The sequence below is a fragment of the Syngnathus acus genome, chromosome 4 (assembly GCF_901709675.1).
Source record: "Syngnathus acus chromosome 4, fSynAcu1.2, whole genome shotgun sequence".
NCBI lineage: Eukaryota > Metazoa > Chordata > Actinopteri > Syngnathiformes > Syngnathidae > Syngnathus > Syngnathus acus.
In genome coordinates this window covers 3950819-3964871 of record NC_051090.1, presented here as the reverse complement: position 1 = coordinate 3964871, position 14053 = coordinate 3950819, and the positions used below count along the sequence as shown (strand labels likewise).

Sequence of the window (14053 nt, the reverse complement as noted above, 5' to 3'; positions counted from 1 at the left end):
AGTTTAGATATCTTTCTAGTAGCGTCTTATTTATTCGAAGTGTCCTCATCAGGGGAAGCGAACACAATATCCCACAATGCCACGCGGAGATGATGTCACGTTAAAATGGCGGCCTCTGCCGTTAACGTGGAAAATGTCAAAAAGTTACTCGAGGACAGTCTGCTCAAACTCGGATTTGAAGTGTACACCTTGAAGGTATTTATGCTCCAACTTCTGAATTTTATTTTCTGAACCTTATCACCCCAAAGGCCACGTTAATTGCAGAAACTAGCAGAAACTGTTGTCCCTAGTGTAGCTTCCTCATGACACCTGTGCTCTATATTTTCAGGTAGGTTGGTACAACTCCGTGCTGCCCACCAAGCTTCAGCTGCCGTACCCGAATGACAGCTTGGCCGTGGTGCTCCTCAGCACTCCCGCCATGTTCGAGCAAGCCTTCCTTCCCTTCATGGAGGAGAAAGGATGCCAAGGGCTTTCTGACCCCATTGACCAGTGTGTTAAACATTGTGTCACCTCTGCTCTCACTCAGGTTTGTGATATTCATATCACATTTGGGAATAATTAATTGTCTTTAACCCTAATTGATTCCTCCCTTTTGTGTCATCTACAGAACTTTCCCAGACAGAAGGTGGATGTGAGTTACGACTACGAGCTGCTGCCCAGCAGAAAGCCCAAATTCTTAGCGCAGACCGCCGCACACGTGTCAGGAGCGGCTTTCTACTACCAGCAGTCCGACGTCAGCGACCAACCCTGGGCTAACAAAGTATTCCTAATCAGTTTTTAGATTTAGCTTTGGAACTATTATTTTAACCTGACTTTGAAATTGCAAAAAAAAAATTGCAATGAAATATTTTTTGTCTAAAATATTGAACCCTAAAAATATTCTAACATGCGCGTAACCTTCGTTTGACTTTTCATTCCATGAATTTGCCATTAGAAGATGTTCGGTGTGTGCGTGCATCCCAAATTGGGAGGCTGGTTCGCCATCCGAGCTCTGCTGGTGTTCCAAGACGTTAAAATGGACCCAGAGGAGCTCCAGCCTGCCCCTCCAGACTGCGTGCCCTCCAGGGAGGACAGGATTCAGTTGCTGGAGGATTTCAACTTGCGGTGGCAGGTAGCACAAAGCCTAAATGAAACATTCCACGCGTCACGTTCCCGTCATCACGCTGTTTTACGCCCTAGGATTGGAGCTACAGGAACATCATCACTCCTTCGCAGACTTACTCGCAGAAACAGAAGGACTACTTCGCCACGCCGCCTGCCCAGCGACCTGCTCTCCTCAGGAGTTGGGGTCTCCTGCCAGAGTTGGATGACACTCGCTCTCACAGCCCGGAGGATCACGCTCAGGTGAATGGACACGGCTGACATTTTGGAGATAGCTTTATTTATTAAGATCAATAGATCTTTGCAAAAAACAGTTTGTCATTGAAGGTGTTTTTTTTAAATTTATTTGGGGAGTAATAGTAAGCATTTTTACCAAAAAAAGGGTTTTCATGATTCAGCCGCTAGGTGTCAGTGTTGTAGCGCTCTCTAGTCAGTCCATTCCTTGAACGAACTGTTCGGATGATCTTTTTATAACATTATTTCATGACACATTTGCACCTTGATGGTGTTTCTACTCTGACCTTATCTGTAATGAGCTTCTCACCTGAGCCCATTCTCCCGCCCGAGCCATTTAAAACTATCTGTACTGAATCAGCTCTCCAGCAGAGTTAATTATACTCCCACTGATACGGCATCGCCTCAATCCTACCACCTCCATCTCTTTCACTTTTAGCTCATATGCTATGCTGTGTGTGTTATTCCTAGTCGAATCAGATATGCAGGAAAAAAATATTTGCACAGAAAGTAGATATAAATCTAATGTGTTTTCATTCCACAAGTTTGAGAGTTTCAGCATTTAAATTTCTCAAACAAACAAACAAACAAAAGCAACGCCGCAGCTGCCGTGAGTCCGATTCGGGCGTGCGGATGAAAAGAGCAGCGAGCAGAGGCAGAGAAAGAGCTGCAGAGTGGCGCTTTGATGAGTTGTGGTTGAGTGAAGCGCCGGCGCCGGCCGCCCACGGGCCTCAGTCAGTCAGTTCACGGGGAGTGCGGGCAAAGGCCAGCTCGCGTAGCAACGCTATCTGGTCATTTTCATAGTGTTTATTTTAATGGCTTGTTTGTAATATACAGTATCCGTGTGACAAATGTATTCAATGTCTAATAAATATACTGTACATACAATTTAAAAACACGTCTGAATCAATATAAGGGTGAAAAAGGGATTATTTGTAAAAATTATTGTCAATATTATAACCCTTTGGACACAGCATACAGGTGTACCTAATGAGGTGTCTAGTGAGTGTATTTCATCCATTTGTCTGCAATGCTTCCGTGCAGATTCTCCTTCTTATCAGTCTCATTGGATTAGCATAATTAGCCTGGCCTCTGGCATCCAAATCTCGCCGTCGTTTGCCTGGCCGGTCTGCGAAGATGTCTGTGAATGTGAAAAGGGTGGCGGGTGGTCGGCTAAGGACAAACGCGGTAGGGGGTTGGAAGGGGTCAGCGCAGAAAGGGAGGGGGCGAGCACCGGTGGCGGTTTTGTTTGGGAAAAAAAAATACAAGGGCACTAAGCGATGACGTATTCTCGTGGCAAGTTTGCTTGCTCACTTGTTGCTGGGCAGAATTTATGGGTTGTTACTCCTCACACGAGACACGATTCCAACTATCAAAATTATAGTTCATCCAAAGAGGGAAAACTGCCTTCCTTTTATCTCGCTAGCTGCTGAGCCCATTTAAACTCTGTTGCTAACCAAAACAGCAGCACCTCGCTGCATTTATCCGTCACACAGTAATCCCTTGCTGCTTGCCGATTGTTCGCAACAACAAGACGCTGGCGGCACAGGCAAAGTATGACGAATCGGTCGTCGCGTCTGCGAAGCCAGTCTGCGAATGTTTAGCGCTGATATGGAAATAGGATTACGCTTGTTATTCCTCCGCGGGGACGGCGGCGCAAAAACATTCACCTGGCAACCTTGACATTCCTGTTATAAAAACAAACAAACAAATAATCCCATCAAAGGGCAGACAAAATGACGTTGCTCTTGCATAATCCAGTTTATCTTTTTCAAGATTCACTTCCAAATTATTATGCATGGAGGTTTTGGGATTTGCATACTTTTGTCCTTTTTTTTGGTGCCATTTTACAGACGCTAACAATGCAATTTTGATACAGCCTGAAACATTGAGGTAGCGTTTTCTTTGCGCACCCAGCGTAATGTGAGAACACGTGAATTCATTACAGCTCACGATGACCCGCTCGGATGAGCCATTTAGCTTCAACGCACACTCTGGAAGTACCTGCGGGAAGGGAAGCAAATTAGCATTTCAAATAGGGATCGCTTTAGGCCAGGCCACTCTGCGTGCATGCGTGTGCACATAGCTACGCACACACATGGAAATGCTCACTCATAGTTGAGGTTGGAATATTGACAAAACATTACGCCTACGTGCATACACCTTTAAGGGGGATTTTTTTTTTTGTTTTTTTTTTTTTAAACCAGTGGAGAGGCTGAGCTGACCGCAGCTGGAAAAGCACTTGAATGTGACATAACACACAAAAACACCCACAACAACAGTTTAAATCACACACACATAGCACTTTGATATGATCGAGAATAGCGCTTCTCTTATCTTGTCAGTTTTCCTGCCTAGTAGCAAAAGCCCACCAAAAAAAAAAAAGTTGACGCTAAAATTATTTGGGTTGAGATTTGAGCCATTTGGTCAAATAGATGTGGTTGTATCATTATTGTAAAAGTACATTTCAAAATTGATCCATATAAGAAAAAAGATGGCTTATATTTAGAATATTTAATTATATTTATAAAACATTTTTCTTTTTGTTAAAAAAAATTTGAATTTAAGTTTATTTTTGAGTGGGGAAAGGTTGCAGATATTTTCAAGAAGACAATGACAACAAATGCTTGAATCGAAAACTCTGCCAGTGCCGCTTTTATGATTTTTTTTTTTTTAATGAAAAAAAGAAAAGTGCTCCCTATTGACGTAGGCGTCCGCGAAGTTTCCACGAGTATCTTTCCACAAAGCGAGTCACTCCAGCATGCAAATGCATCTGGCCGTGCTAAATCCATTAGCACTTTAGCCTCCAGTCACCAGTTATCTCTGTTATCAGGCGAGGAACAAAACAAGGCCTCAAATTAGATAAACGACTTCCATCGAGAGGATCCATTTACACGAGGCGAGGGATGACAGATGATTTTTCATCTTTATCAGCATTCATTCGTCATGCTGTCAAGAAAACAAGAGAGACTTCAGATGGCTCTATGGACCACATAAGAAAAGTCATTGGATGTCACTAGCAAAACAATATCGGTATAGCGAGGGAAGCCTTTGCGGAGGAGAGCAGGAAGCAATTGTTTTCCCTCCATCCTTTCCTCTCTTTCCTTCTCATCTCTTTTGTATCGAGTGATTTTCAGCCAAATGACTTCTTAGCTTGCAGCCTCCGCGCTGAGGATTCCTGCCAACTCATTTTGATTTCCTTCTCGCCGCCCGCATCCATCTTGCACAAGTCCACCAGCATATGCTAATCTTAATGTATGTGCCAGAAATACCGTAAAATGCCAATGTTGTGATTTGATTCGAATAAAAAAAAAAGACCTCAATTAGGCTACCACCTCGAAGTTAATGGTGGTCCCTGGAAGCTCCTCCTCCCCTTAGGAGGCCGTGTTTGGGAACAAGAGGAGATTGAGGTTGGGAATTGTCGTCTTAAGTGTTTAAATCGAGATACGTGGATGAGACGGGGGGGGTTCTGCTGGATTTGTGCGTCACAAGGTAGGGTGGACGTGGGGGGGGGGGGTCAGGGTAGTCCTTGGAGGGGCGGTCTGATGGTAATGAGTTGTTAATCTCAGAGGAAGACCGTGTCTATTCCAGGAAGTGGGAAACGTTCTATTCTGAGTTTTTGTGTGACGATGCTTCACCTCTTGTTAATCAAGAAGTGCTAATATGAATTTTATCGCCATTCCATGGGTGGTACTTTATTTTTTATACATATATATATATATAAATAATTATTATAATTCTATTTTTTATTTTTTTATTATTACATTTATATATTTTATAATATATATTTTATTTATTTATTTGTTTTTCTCCATAACCCCACCTTGCCCTACTTGAAACCCTGACTTGAAAATGGCTTCTACTGTGCTTTGGATGTTTTCCGTAAAGACACAGACAGTTCACATCAACTGCAGGGAACACAAAGGACCAGAGGCACGAAAGCATTTCTCAGGATGACACTTTGTGTGTGTGTGTGTGTGTGCTTGGTCTGATCCCATTATTTCTCTAAGGGGGATGTTAGCTCCTGAGCGTAAAGCCCATGAAAGACCGTCTAATGCAATAAGTCAATAACACAAACACACACTCACTGAACCAGCTTCTTCAGGCTCCGCACGAGCAGTTTGTTCTTCAAGTGTGGACTAGCATGCTTACCGCGAGCGCTTGTACTGTAAAGGGCAACGAGGCGACCCGCTCGGGTTTAATGGAGGCCGAAGCCGACATCCGCGGAGGTCGACGCCGGCTTCAGATGGGACGCTCGCCTCACTTGGCACCCAGTCCTCTCGTCTCATATCAGACAAAATATGGTGAAAATTACTTTTTGTATCCAGATACCTAGAGTGTCAATCTTGAGTGTCTGGAATATTTTCTATTTTCTAAGAAAAAGCTGAGTGAAAATGTCAAGTGGGGCAGTGCCCTTGCCCCCAGCAGATGGCGCTGTAGCAAGTCTCAATAAGAAAGTGTTGAAAAGGCATTGGTTGTTCCACTGCTCATCTGTCAAGTCTTTATTGCTCATGATACATGGTGTACAAAATGAAAGAAAACTCAAGTAAAGAACCAAAAAAGCAACATCAGCAGATGTGTCACTCAAACACACACACACTTCCAACCGGATCCCAGCCAGAACTCATTCAATTTGGCTCTTTGCCCTCAGCCCACCGCTCCAATAAGTTCCTTAATTATCATTTAAGGACATTTCTGCATAGTCCTGCTCACTGCCAACCAAACGGCCTTGGTGGAGATCATGATGAAGGGGGGTGAATAACTTATTTGGAGGCTGAGCTCGCTCCGTGACGGGACTCGTCGTGAATCAGTCGTCGAGGCGACTCAATGGGATGCGGTGTGATCGCGTTGGCCCACTTCCACACGCAAACATCCACAAGCACACACACACACACGCGCGCGCGCGTTAAAAGCAGGCCTATGGGCCGAGGTCGGCCAAGCCAGTCACTTAGAATCCCGTTAAGCACAACGATGCACTCTATCACTTTGATGTGGTCTCCGTGCGATAGCCTGATCTACTTCCCCCCCACACCAGCACAGGTTAGCATCCAGGAGATAGCCACGTGTCACACACACAAACACACACATTAAAGGTAGCTTGCACATGTTTTTCTATCGTTTTACATTCGTCTGTTAATTTTTGGTTTGAGGTTCGTTGGGTGTATTTTATGTGTGTGTGTTTGCTTTTTTTGAGCATCTTTTTCATACCCTTGACCTCCACTTCGAGGTCAATGTACTAGTACGCTTTCTGTCCTCGTTAATGTACGTAGTTTTTCCCACTACCGTATTTCTGCACTACTTTGGCATGTAGGACAACCACATTACTAGTGAAGCAAAATTGCTAGTGGGCATTTCAGTGCTGCCAGTAGGATCCGGGAGGCTACGAGTACAAGTTGGGCATAAATAAGAAGACATATCAGAGTTTAAAAGTGTTACTAGTGCAGCATTACGGTAAGCTGTTTAAGCATTTATTTAATATCCGACTTGGGCGTGGAATTGTCCATGTAGTAGTACACTCGTTATTAGTGAAGCAAAATAATGCAAACTAGTCGTACTAGTAGCATACTGTCAACAAGTTGACAATTTTGTCTCACTTGTAACATGTTGGATATCAAGAATATTAAACAATATGTGCTAGTGTGTTCTGTCACTCAAGTGGCATTAGTTTGCGCATTAGTTGGTCAAAATGTGGCACTAGTAATGGAGAAAAATATTTTTGTAAGATATATTCATTCTACTAGTGCATTATATAGTAGTGTACTACTACATGGACCTTAAATGACTAAATAAATGCTCAAATGGCTTTTCATATTTTAAGGTGTTATCTGCAATTGGAAAATAAATTAGGAAATCGTTCTAAGTTCACAGGAGATGATGGTGTTTGTGCAGGGGGGCGGGGCGGGGCGGGGGGGTTATTGCTCTCAATAATATTTAAAGTATTCCCTATTCATGAGGTAAAGGCATACAGTTCATTGTTTGGCTTGCACACACACACGCACACACACATTCTGTCCTTGTGTTGAGTCAACAATAAGAGGCTGTGTTCGGAATCAGTCTTCTGCTCCCAAATCGATGTTTTCAAATTTTTCAATTGATTTTGAGTGATTCCGAACACAGCCCGAATCCACGAATGGAGTCTTTGGTCTCAGAGTCGTCGGCGGCGTCAGACCTGCAAGCCAGGCTTGCTCACGTCCCCGTTTCCCTGCTTGCCCCCTCTGGCGTCCTCGTCATCACTGTCCAGCTCCTCGCTCTTGCGTTTGTTGTAGCGCTCGTAGAGCACCATGAGCACGCCCATCACCCACGCCGATACCGTGCCCGCCGAGAAGATGACGAAGCCGATGGCCACGAAGAAGAGGTAGTCCCAGTAGCCCAGGCCCTGGTGGCAGTCCGCCCGTAGTTGCATGCCCACCTCGGCCAGACCCCGACCCGCTAGCTCGGCCGGGCCGTGGCACACCGTCTGGCCCTCGTCTGTTATTGAAGAAGAGCAAAAAAATAATAATTAGCAGGATAAGTCAAAAGATTACAAAGTCACAAGGTGGCGTTCATCCTCCAATGGAGCAGACAAATGCAAGCGAATACTCAAGCAAGCATTTTTTTTTTTTTATCATCTCATCTAACTTCATCTCTCATTAGCGACACGCTAATTGACATCCTCATTATCACCCGCCCCATCCTCCCCTCCACGCTCAGTTGACTCTGCAAATAATCATGACGTGAGAGGACGAAGGAGAGGAAAGACAATTAGATGGAGGCTGAGCACAATTTGTGTTTTACTTTTTTGGAGTTACGTCCAACAATTCTTAGCATAATTTATAAACAACACAGAGTGAAGAGTATTTTTTCCCCCCTCACTAGAATCTGGCCACTGTCTCTTTGGTGTCTAGCTGAATGATGGAGGGATCAGGAAAAATCTACCTCAGGACGGATCTTGATCTCGACAGGCTTCCTCTTCCTGTCTCCTCCTCGCCAAACACTTCCCTGACACTTCCTGACCCCGTCACGTCAACCCCATCCTTCTCTGTCACCCGCCCACTTGCATCCTTTGACACTGATGCATGAGCTTCTTACATGAAATTTACAATGTTAGTACTCTCTGTTGTTACAATTCGCCTATCGTCTCACGTGAAGATGGATTTTTTTTTTATTTAACGTGATTCAAACCCAACAATCGCGATGATAGCGTTGCGCAACAAACTTAATTGACAACCTTTAATGGACTTTTACTGCAGCTGTATTGGAATTCGATGCAGGTTTAAGGAGCAATTCAAATGTAATGAGTTTGATCCAAGGTTATCAAACACTGCCCACATCAATACCACCTTGCGCCCACACACACACTTTATTTGCAAAATTTTAATTCCAACTTGATCAGCTCCATCAACCTCGATAAAGGAAGACCAATAATAGTGCTGGACGTTTTAAAAGTGGACTTTAGTGTGTGACAGATAAGAGCGCTGACAAGTTGTGCAAATGTCAAGGACATTCCTGACAGCTTTTCCTGGCCTGACTGATGGGAAGTGAGGATAAAAACACACACACACACTTGGTGAAAAAGAAAGTGATAAGGAAACTGGACCCCATTATGTCTGTTTATCAGAGGTGGCAAAAGTACTCAGGCTTATGTTTTTTAGAGGTAAATACACGCTAGCTTTCAACGTTAGCCACCAATGTTAATTGTGACGTTACTCACCAATTACCTTTAATGTTAGCTACACGATTAGCTCAAACCTCAGTTTCCAATTTTTGCTTGAATGTTAGCATTCGCCATTAGCTTTCAATATACCGTATTTTCCGGACTATAAGGCGCACCTACAATTTTCTCAAAAGCCTACAGTGCGCCTTATCGTCCAGTGCGCCTTATATATGGACCAAATTCCTAAATTTAAACTGGCCCGAAGCATTGTGTCATAAAATAAATCATAAGTGGCCCGCTGAAGACTATGAATCATTAATCAAAAAAACTATGGATCAGCATTTTGTGATTATAAAGTAATTTGTTGCGTCTGAAGTTGAAATGAAAAAGATAAAATGGAGAATGATTTGATTTGGATTAAAAATCTGACATGATGCATTAATGGTGCGCCTTATAGTCCTGTGCGCCTTATATAAGGACAAAGTTTTAAAATGGGTTAGCGCCTTATAGTCCGGAAAATACGGTAACTTCTTATGTTAGTGTCCAATGTTTGCTGTATTGTTGCCCGCTACTGTTAACTACTTTATATTAGCTTCCAATGTTAGCTTTGATGTTACCTTACAATGTTAATTACAATATTAGCTCTAACCTTAGTTGGCAATTTTATATTGAATATTAGCTTCTGAAACTGAATCCTAATCAATGTTTGTGCATTTTCTTGCATTGTCAGTTTGAGATACTTGGATTGGAGCCAGCTCATCAATGACCCTCATTAGGACAAGCAGCAAAATCAGCAAACTTCCATCAAGGCTGAACTGCTAACGAAAGTAAGAAAAGTGATGTTTTGAACTTTTTGTTTGACTTCTGAGGCTTTTTATGCACCCCCCAACACAATCAAGTGATTATCTAAAGCTGGAGGGTTTGAAATGTGCGCTGATGCTATCAAGGAGCTTAAACGCAATCATCGCGGCGCCTAAGAATAGTTGACCTTTTCCACATTCACGCCTTCGCTCTCATTCTTGAACGTTAGTCAGAATGCCGTCGTCCTCCTTTTTCAGTTCCTCTACAGCAGCTCTTCATCTTCTGGCAGAGGATAAGTGTAGAGCCACAGCGAAGGTCGGCTCACAGCAAAAAGCTGTTATCGCTTATCTTTTTTTATTTTCTTTTCATTTATTTCCCTTCAGCCCCTCTTCACTCTATTTCGCTCAACCACCTTCCCGTTTCGCTCTTGACGACTACTTGGACAAATGTAGTGAGATTCTCGGGTTATGCTGCAGGTCAGATCCCTTTCAAAGTTTGAAGAACTCAACAAATAAAAAATAAAAAAGGTCGGGTTAAAGATATTGTTTTAAATATGAATCATTTATATATTTTTATTTAAATCAAATTTAAATGATTTCAATAAATTATGCCAAAACATGCAGCAAAATGTATATTCCAACTTATATCATATTTTTGAATTTTCTTTTTGTTGTTGCGTTCTAAAGTAGCCAGTTTGAGTTTTTTTAAAAGTCATTTTTGACTTTATATTTGATCAGACAAAATTGTGAACAATTGAGAATGCAACAAAAACAAAGATTATATGTGAGTGTAACTTTCACATGGGAGAGTTCCATCTCCAAACATCTCCCATTACTTTTGTCCATATCTTGAGTTTTGGCTCTGCTGCACAAGTAGGCCAGCTGAATTGGATATGCGTGCAAGGTGCTAAATAATATATGCTGCGCCTGTACGGCAATTCTTTTTAATGAATTTGAGTGGCGGCCTCGTACTGACCCTCTTTTGCTCCACGTGGTTTATTCTGTCACACCACCACGTCTTCCCTCAGAAGCTGGAACTAACATCCCTGAAAAAGTGACTGACTTTGCGCACGTCTGGATGCGGAGCGCTTGTCCGAATCAACGCGTCAGGTCGCTCGACCGTTCGCTGACAATTAGCGAGAGCAACTGCGAGAGAGAGGGTGTAACGCTGCAGGCGCGGGAGGAATAAATAGAATGGAGACGCTACACGGAAGCTTTTCCCTCAAATGAATATTCACGCCAATAGGAGATGCTCCACAATGACCTCATCAGGGGAAAGGTCATAAAAAACACCTTAACTGACTTTTTCCACCAATAATGTCCCATATCGTCTTGAAGGCCACACGTTGGAGTAAGTGTCCTCACCTTGGAACTTAAAGCTCTCGATCTGGACCCAAAGGCAGAGGTCCTCTGTGTCGCAGTCGCACCTCCACGGGTTCCCGCTGAGTCCCAGAGACCTGAGGGCCGGCAGTCCGATCAGACAGCTGATGTTGAAGGCGCTCAGGTTGTTCCGGCTCACGTCCAGGACCTGCAGGGCCACGTTCTCGGCAAAGGCGTCGGCGTGGATTTCTCCGAGACCCGGGTTGTCCGTCAGCCGCAGCATGACCAGGGACGCCAAGGGTCCGAAAGTCCGCTCGTCGATCTGCAGCAGGATGTTGAAGGACAGGTCCAGGTAGGCTAGCTTGCGGAGGTTGCCAAAGGTGGACTCTGAGATCTCCGTCAGGGAGTTGTTGCTGCAGTCCAGGTAGACCAGGTCGGACAGGTAGTTGAGCTGCAACGCCGGCAGGTCCCCGATGCGGTTGTTGGAGATGATGAGCTGCCGGGTGGCCAGGGGAAGATCGTCGGGAAACCGGGTCAGCTCCCGCCCGGCGCACTGGACTACTAACTGGTCGTCGCACACGCACCTACAGAAAAAGTTTCAAAGTTGGACACATGCCATCAGAAATGTGACTAAACCAGGATTTTGCAAAATTGAAATTTTTCACCCACCTGTCGGGGCAGCCTGCCGTGAGCGCCGGCGACGGGGCCGCCCCCATCACGAAGACCAAGAGGGACAGTAGCCGCAGGGACTGGGCGCCGGGCTGACGGGGGACACGCATGACGGGGGTCGGACCCCGGAGCGTCACGGAGCGGGGACGCCGCCGCTCCTCATCCTGGACAGCCTCTCGGGATCCAGCCTCTCTTGGTTACTTAGTCCCGGACGGGCGACACCCGGATGGGCGAGCTTAGCGGCCCCACCGAGCTACTGAATCACCCATGTGGTGACTCATGCCGGTGTGCAAGTTGTCCCCCGCCGAGTGCATGACGGAGCCGCCACTTCCCGAGCCAAAGGGTTGACCTGCGCGTACTCCTCCAGTCCGAGTTGAGCTGTATTTTTCCCTCCTGCTGAGCGGCACTTCTTCTCCGGAGGAGGTCGGAAGCTGCGCGACGTGTCCTTCCCACTGCTTGGCTTGCTGCACTACTGATGCTCCTGAGCGCCGAGCTGCCTCACTGAGCGCCTAGTCACGTGACCACCAGTGTGTGTGTGTGTGTGTGTGTGTTTGAGAGAAGGGATAATTGTGGGCTGACGTAATCAGGTATTCTGGAGTGCACGAGACCGTCTAAACTCAAATGAAACATGACTCTCTCTCATTCTCACACACACACACAGTCGTAATAATGCTTTTGGCCGTTTATTGAACAACACAAAGAATCAAACACACAAAATATAAACTGAGAATCAATAGAAGAGGGAGCTGCTGTAGGCCACAACTCACACCCAAATGCTCACATGTAGTTGAACTTAAAATAGTGACCATCTTCTCTTTTTTTTTTTTTTTTAATCAGGACTTCGGCAGCAACACTTTTGTTCTTAGTGGTTATCAATGCTCAATTATTTTACAATTGGATCACCATTGTGGAAAACTAATTAATCTCTTAATTAGTGTATGTGTTTTCCTGGCTCAAGTCTGTTCCTATTTCACATTTCCATGACTGTATGATTTTCACTCAGATTTTTCTGTCTCAAACATCACCGGGCCACAAAAGGGCGGCGGCGGCAGCAGCGCCCGTCTGAATAACAAACACAGATATAACAGACTTTGTCTCATATGCTCCACTGGCTAATTCCTCCCCCCTTCTGTCCCCCCCCCCCTTCCCTGCGGCGTGTTGACTTCATTATGCATATTCACGTCGAACTGCAGCCGCCGGTTTTATTCATTAAATTTAATTGCGGGAGTCAGTGGAACATTGGGCTCAGTTGGATGTTGATTGCTTATTTAAATATTTTCCATGTTCAATGTTTCACCATTGGAAATGATTATACGGTAACGGTGAAGCAGCATGTGGCTCATTGGCTATTTATAAACAATTGTATTTTTCATGACTCATGTTTAGTATCAAAGTAGAAATAAAAACAACTCTTTAATCTCCACAGCTTTTCATGATGTGCCACCCCCCCATCCCAAAAGCGAAAATGAGTATTTATAGTGACATTAAACTCACTTGTGTGTGAACGAACCCATGAAAATAAAAATGTGCGGCCAACACTTTCCCACCCTGGTAATTTTGTAACGGCTGCAGCCATTCATCAGAATTAGTTGGCTTCATTAGCTAAAATGACGGGAACGGGTGGTCACCTCTGTCAGACCCTTCAAGGCAAAATAAAAAATGCTTAGAAAGCAGGACCAAATGACTAGTAATCGTCTTTTTAATTGTGGATTTTCGATTTGTACTTTCATTGTTATTAGAAGTATTTTCCCATAATATATATCATCACATGCATTCTGACTTTTTCCATCTTTTTTATATGTGCTTGGAGGTTACTCCTCCTTCCCGTGGCTGTAACGATGTTCTCTCAGACCACATCCACTTCCATCACTGCACAGGTAATATCATTGAAGCGAAGGGCAAGATCGTCCCTCAGTTACCATCATTAGATTTCCAGCCGCGGGTGCGCTTGTGGTTGTTTACTCGGTCTAAAGTTGGCTCATTATCCAATTCAGGAGGTAACTTAATTGACCTTATCTGTGTGGGCAAAAGTAATGTGACACCTGGCACTGTTTGACACTTTGTTGGACGACTCTCTCCTTGTCTTAAAGGGGAAGTCCACCCTTAAATTTTCTAGTCCCCACTAGTCACGACATTCTGATTAATATTACGCTTAATTGCACAATATTTATCCTGTTTTTATCCATCTCAGGGGGCAGCCATTTTGTTCACGACTGAAAATGACATCACAGTCTGGTCGCAACCAATCACAGCTCAACTTCAGAAAACTGGTGAGTCGTGTGACTTTGCTGGTCCT

General features: G+C 44.3%; 2 protein-coding genes across 4 annotated transcripts; one reads left to right on the top strand and one right to left on the bottom strand.

Moving 5' to 3' along the window:
* The first annotated feature begins 63 nt into the window (after positions 1-63).
* mmachc (metabolism of cobalamin associated C) lies at positions 64-10200 on the top strand. Of its 3 annotated transcripts, none has more exons than XM_037250054.1 (6): positions 64-195; positions 329-526; positions 608-760; positions 938-1111; positions 1180-1344; positions 9699-10200. In XM_037250054.1, exons 1-6 carry the CDS (start codon positions 106-108, stop codon positions 9732-9734), a joined length of 816 nt encoding a protein of 271 aa, XP_037105949.1. In that variant the 5' UTR covers positions 64-105; the 3' UTR covers positions 9735-10200. The 3 variants fall into 3 exon arrangements, with proteins under 3 accessions (XP_037105949.1, XP_037105948.1, XP_037105950.1); XM_037250053.1 differs by having other exon boundaries at positions 935-1111; XM_037250055.1 differs by lacking the exon at positions 9699-10200 and adding an exon at positions 8212-8995 and having other exon boundaries at positions 935-1111.
* LOC119121944 (leucine-rich repeat-containing protein 52-like) lies at positions 5814-12400 on the bottom strand. The gene is made up of 3 exons (XM_037250052.1): positions 11758-12400; positions 11134-11672; positions 5814-7803 (listed from the first exon to the last, which is right to left on the bottom strand). Exons 1-3 carry the CDS (start codon positions 11865-11867, stop codon positions 7499-7501), a joined length of 954 nt encoding a protein of 317 aa, XP_037105947.1. The 5' UTR covers positions 11868-12400; the 3' UTR covers positions 5814-7498.
* Between the last annotated feature and the right edge of the window lie 1653 nt (positions 12401-14053).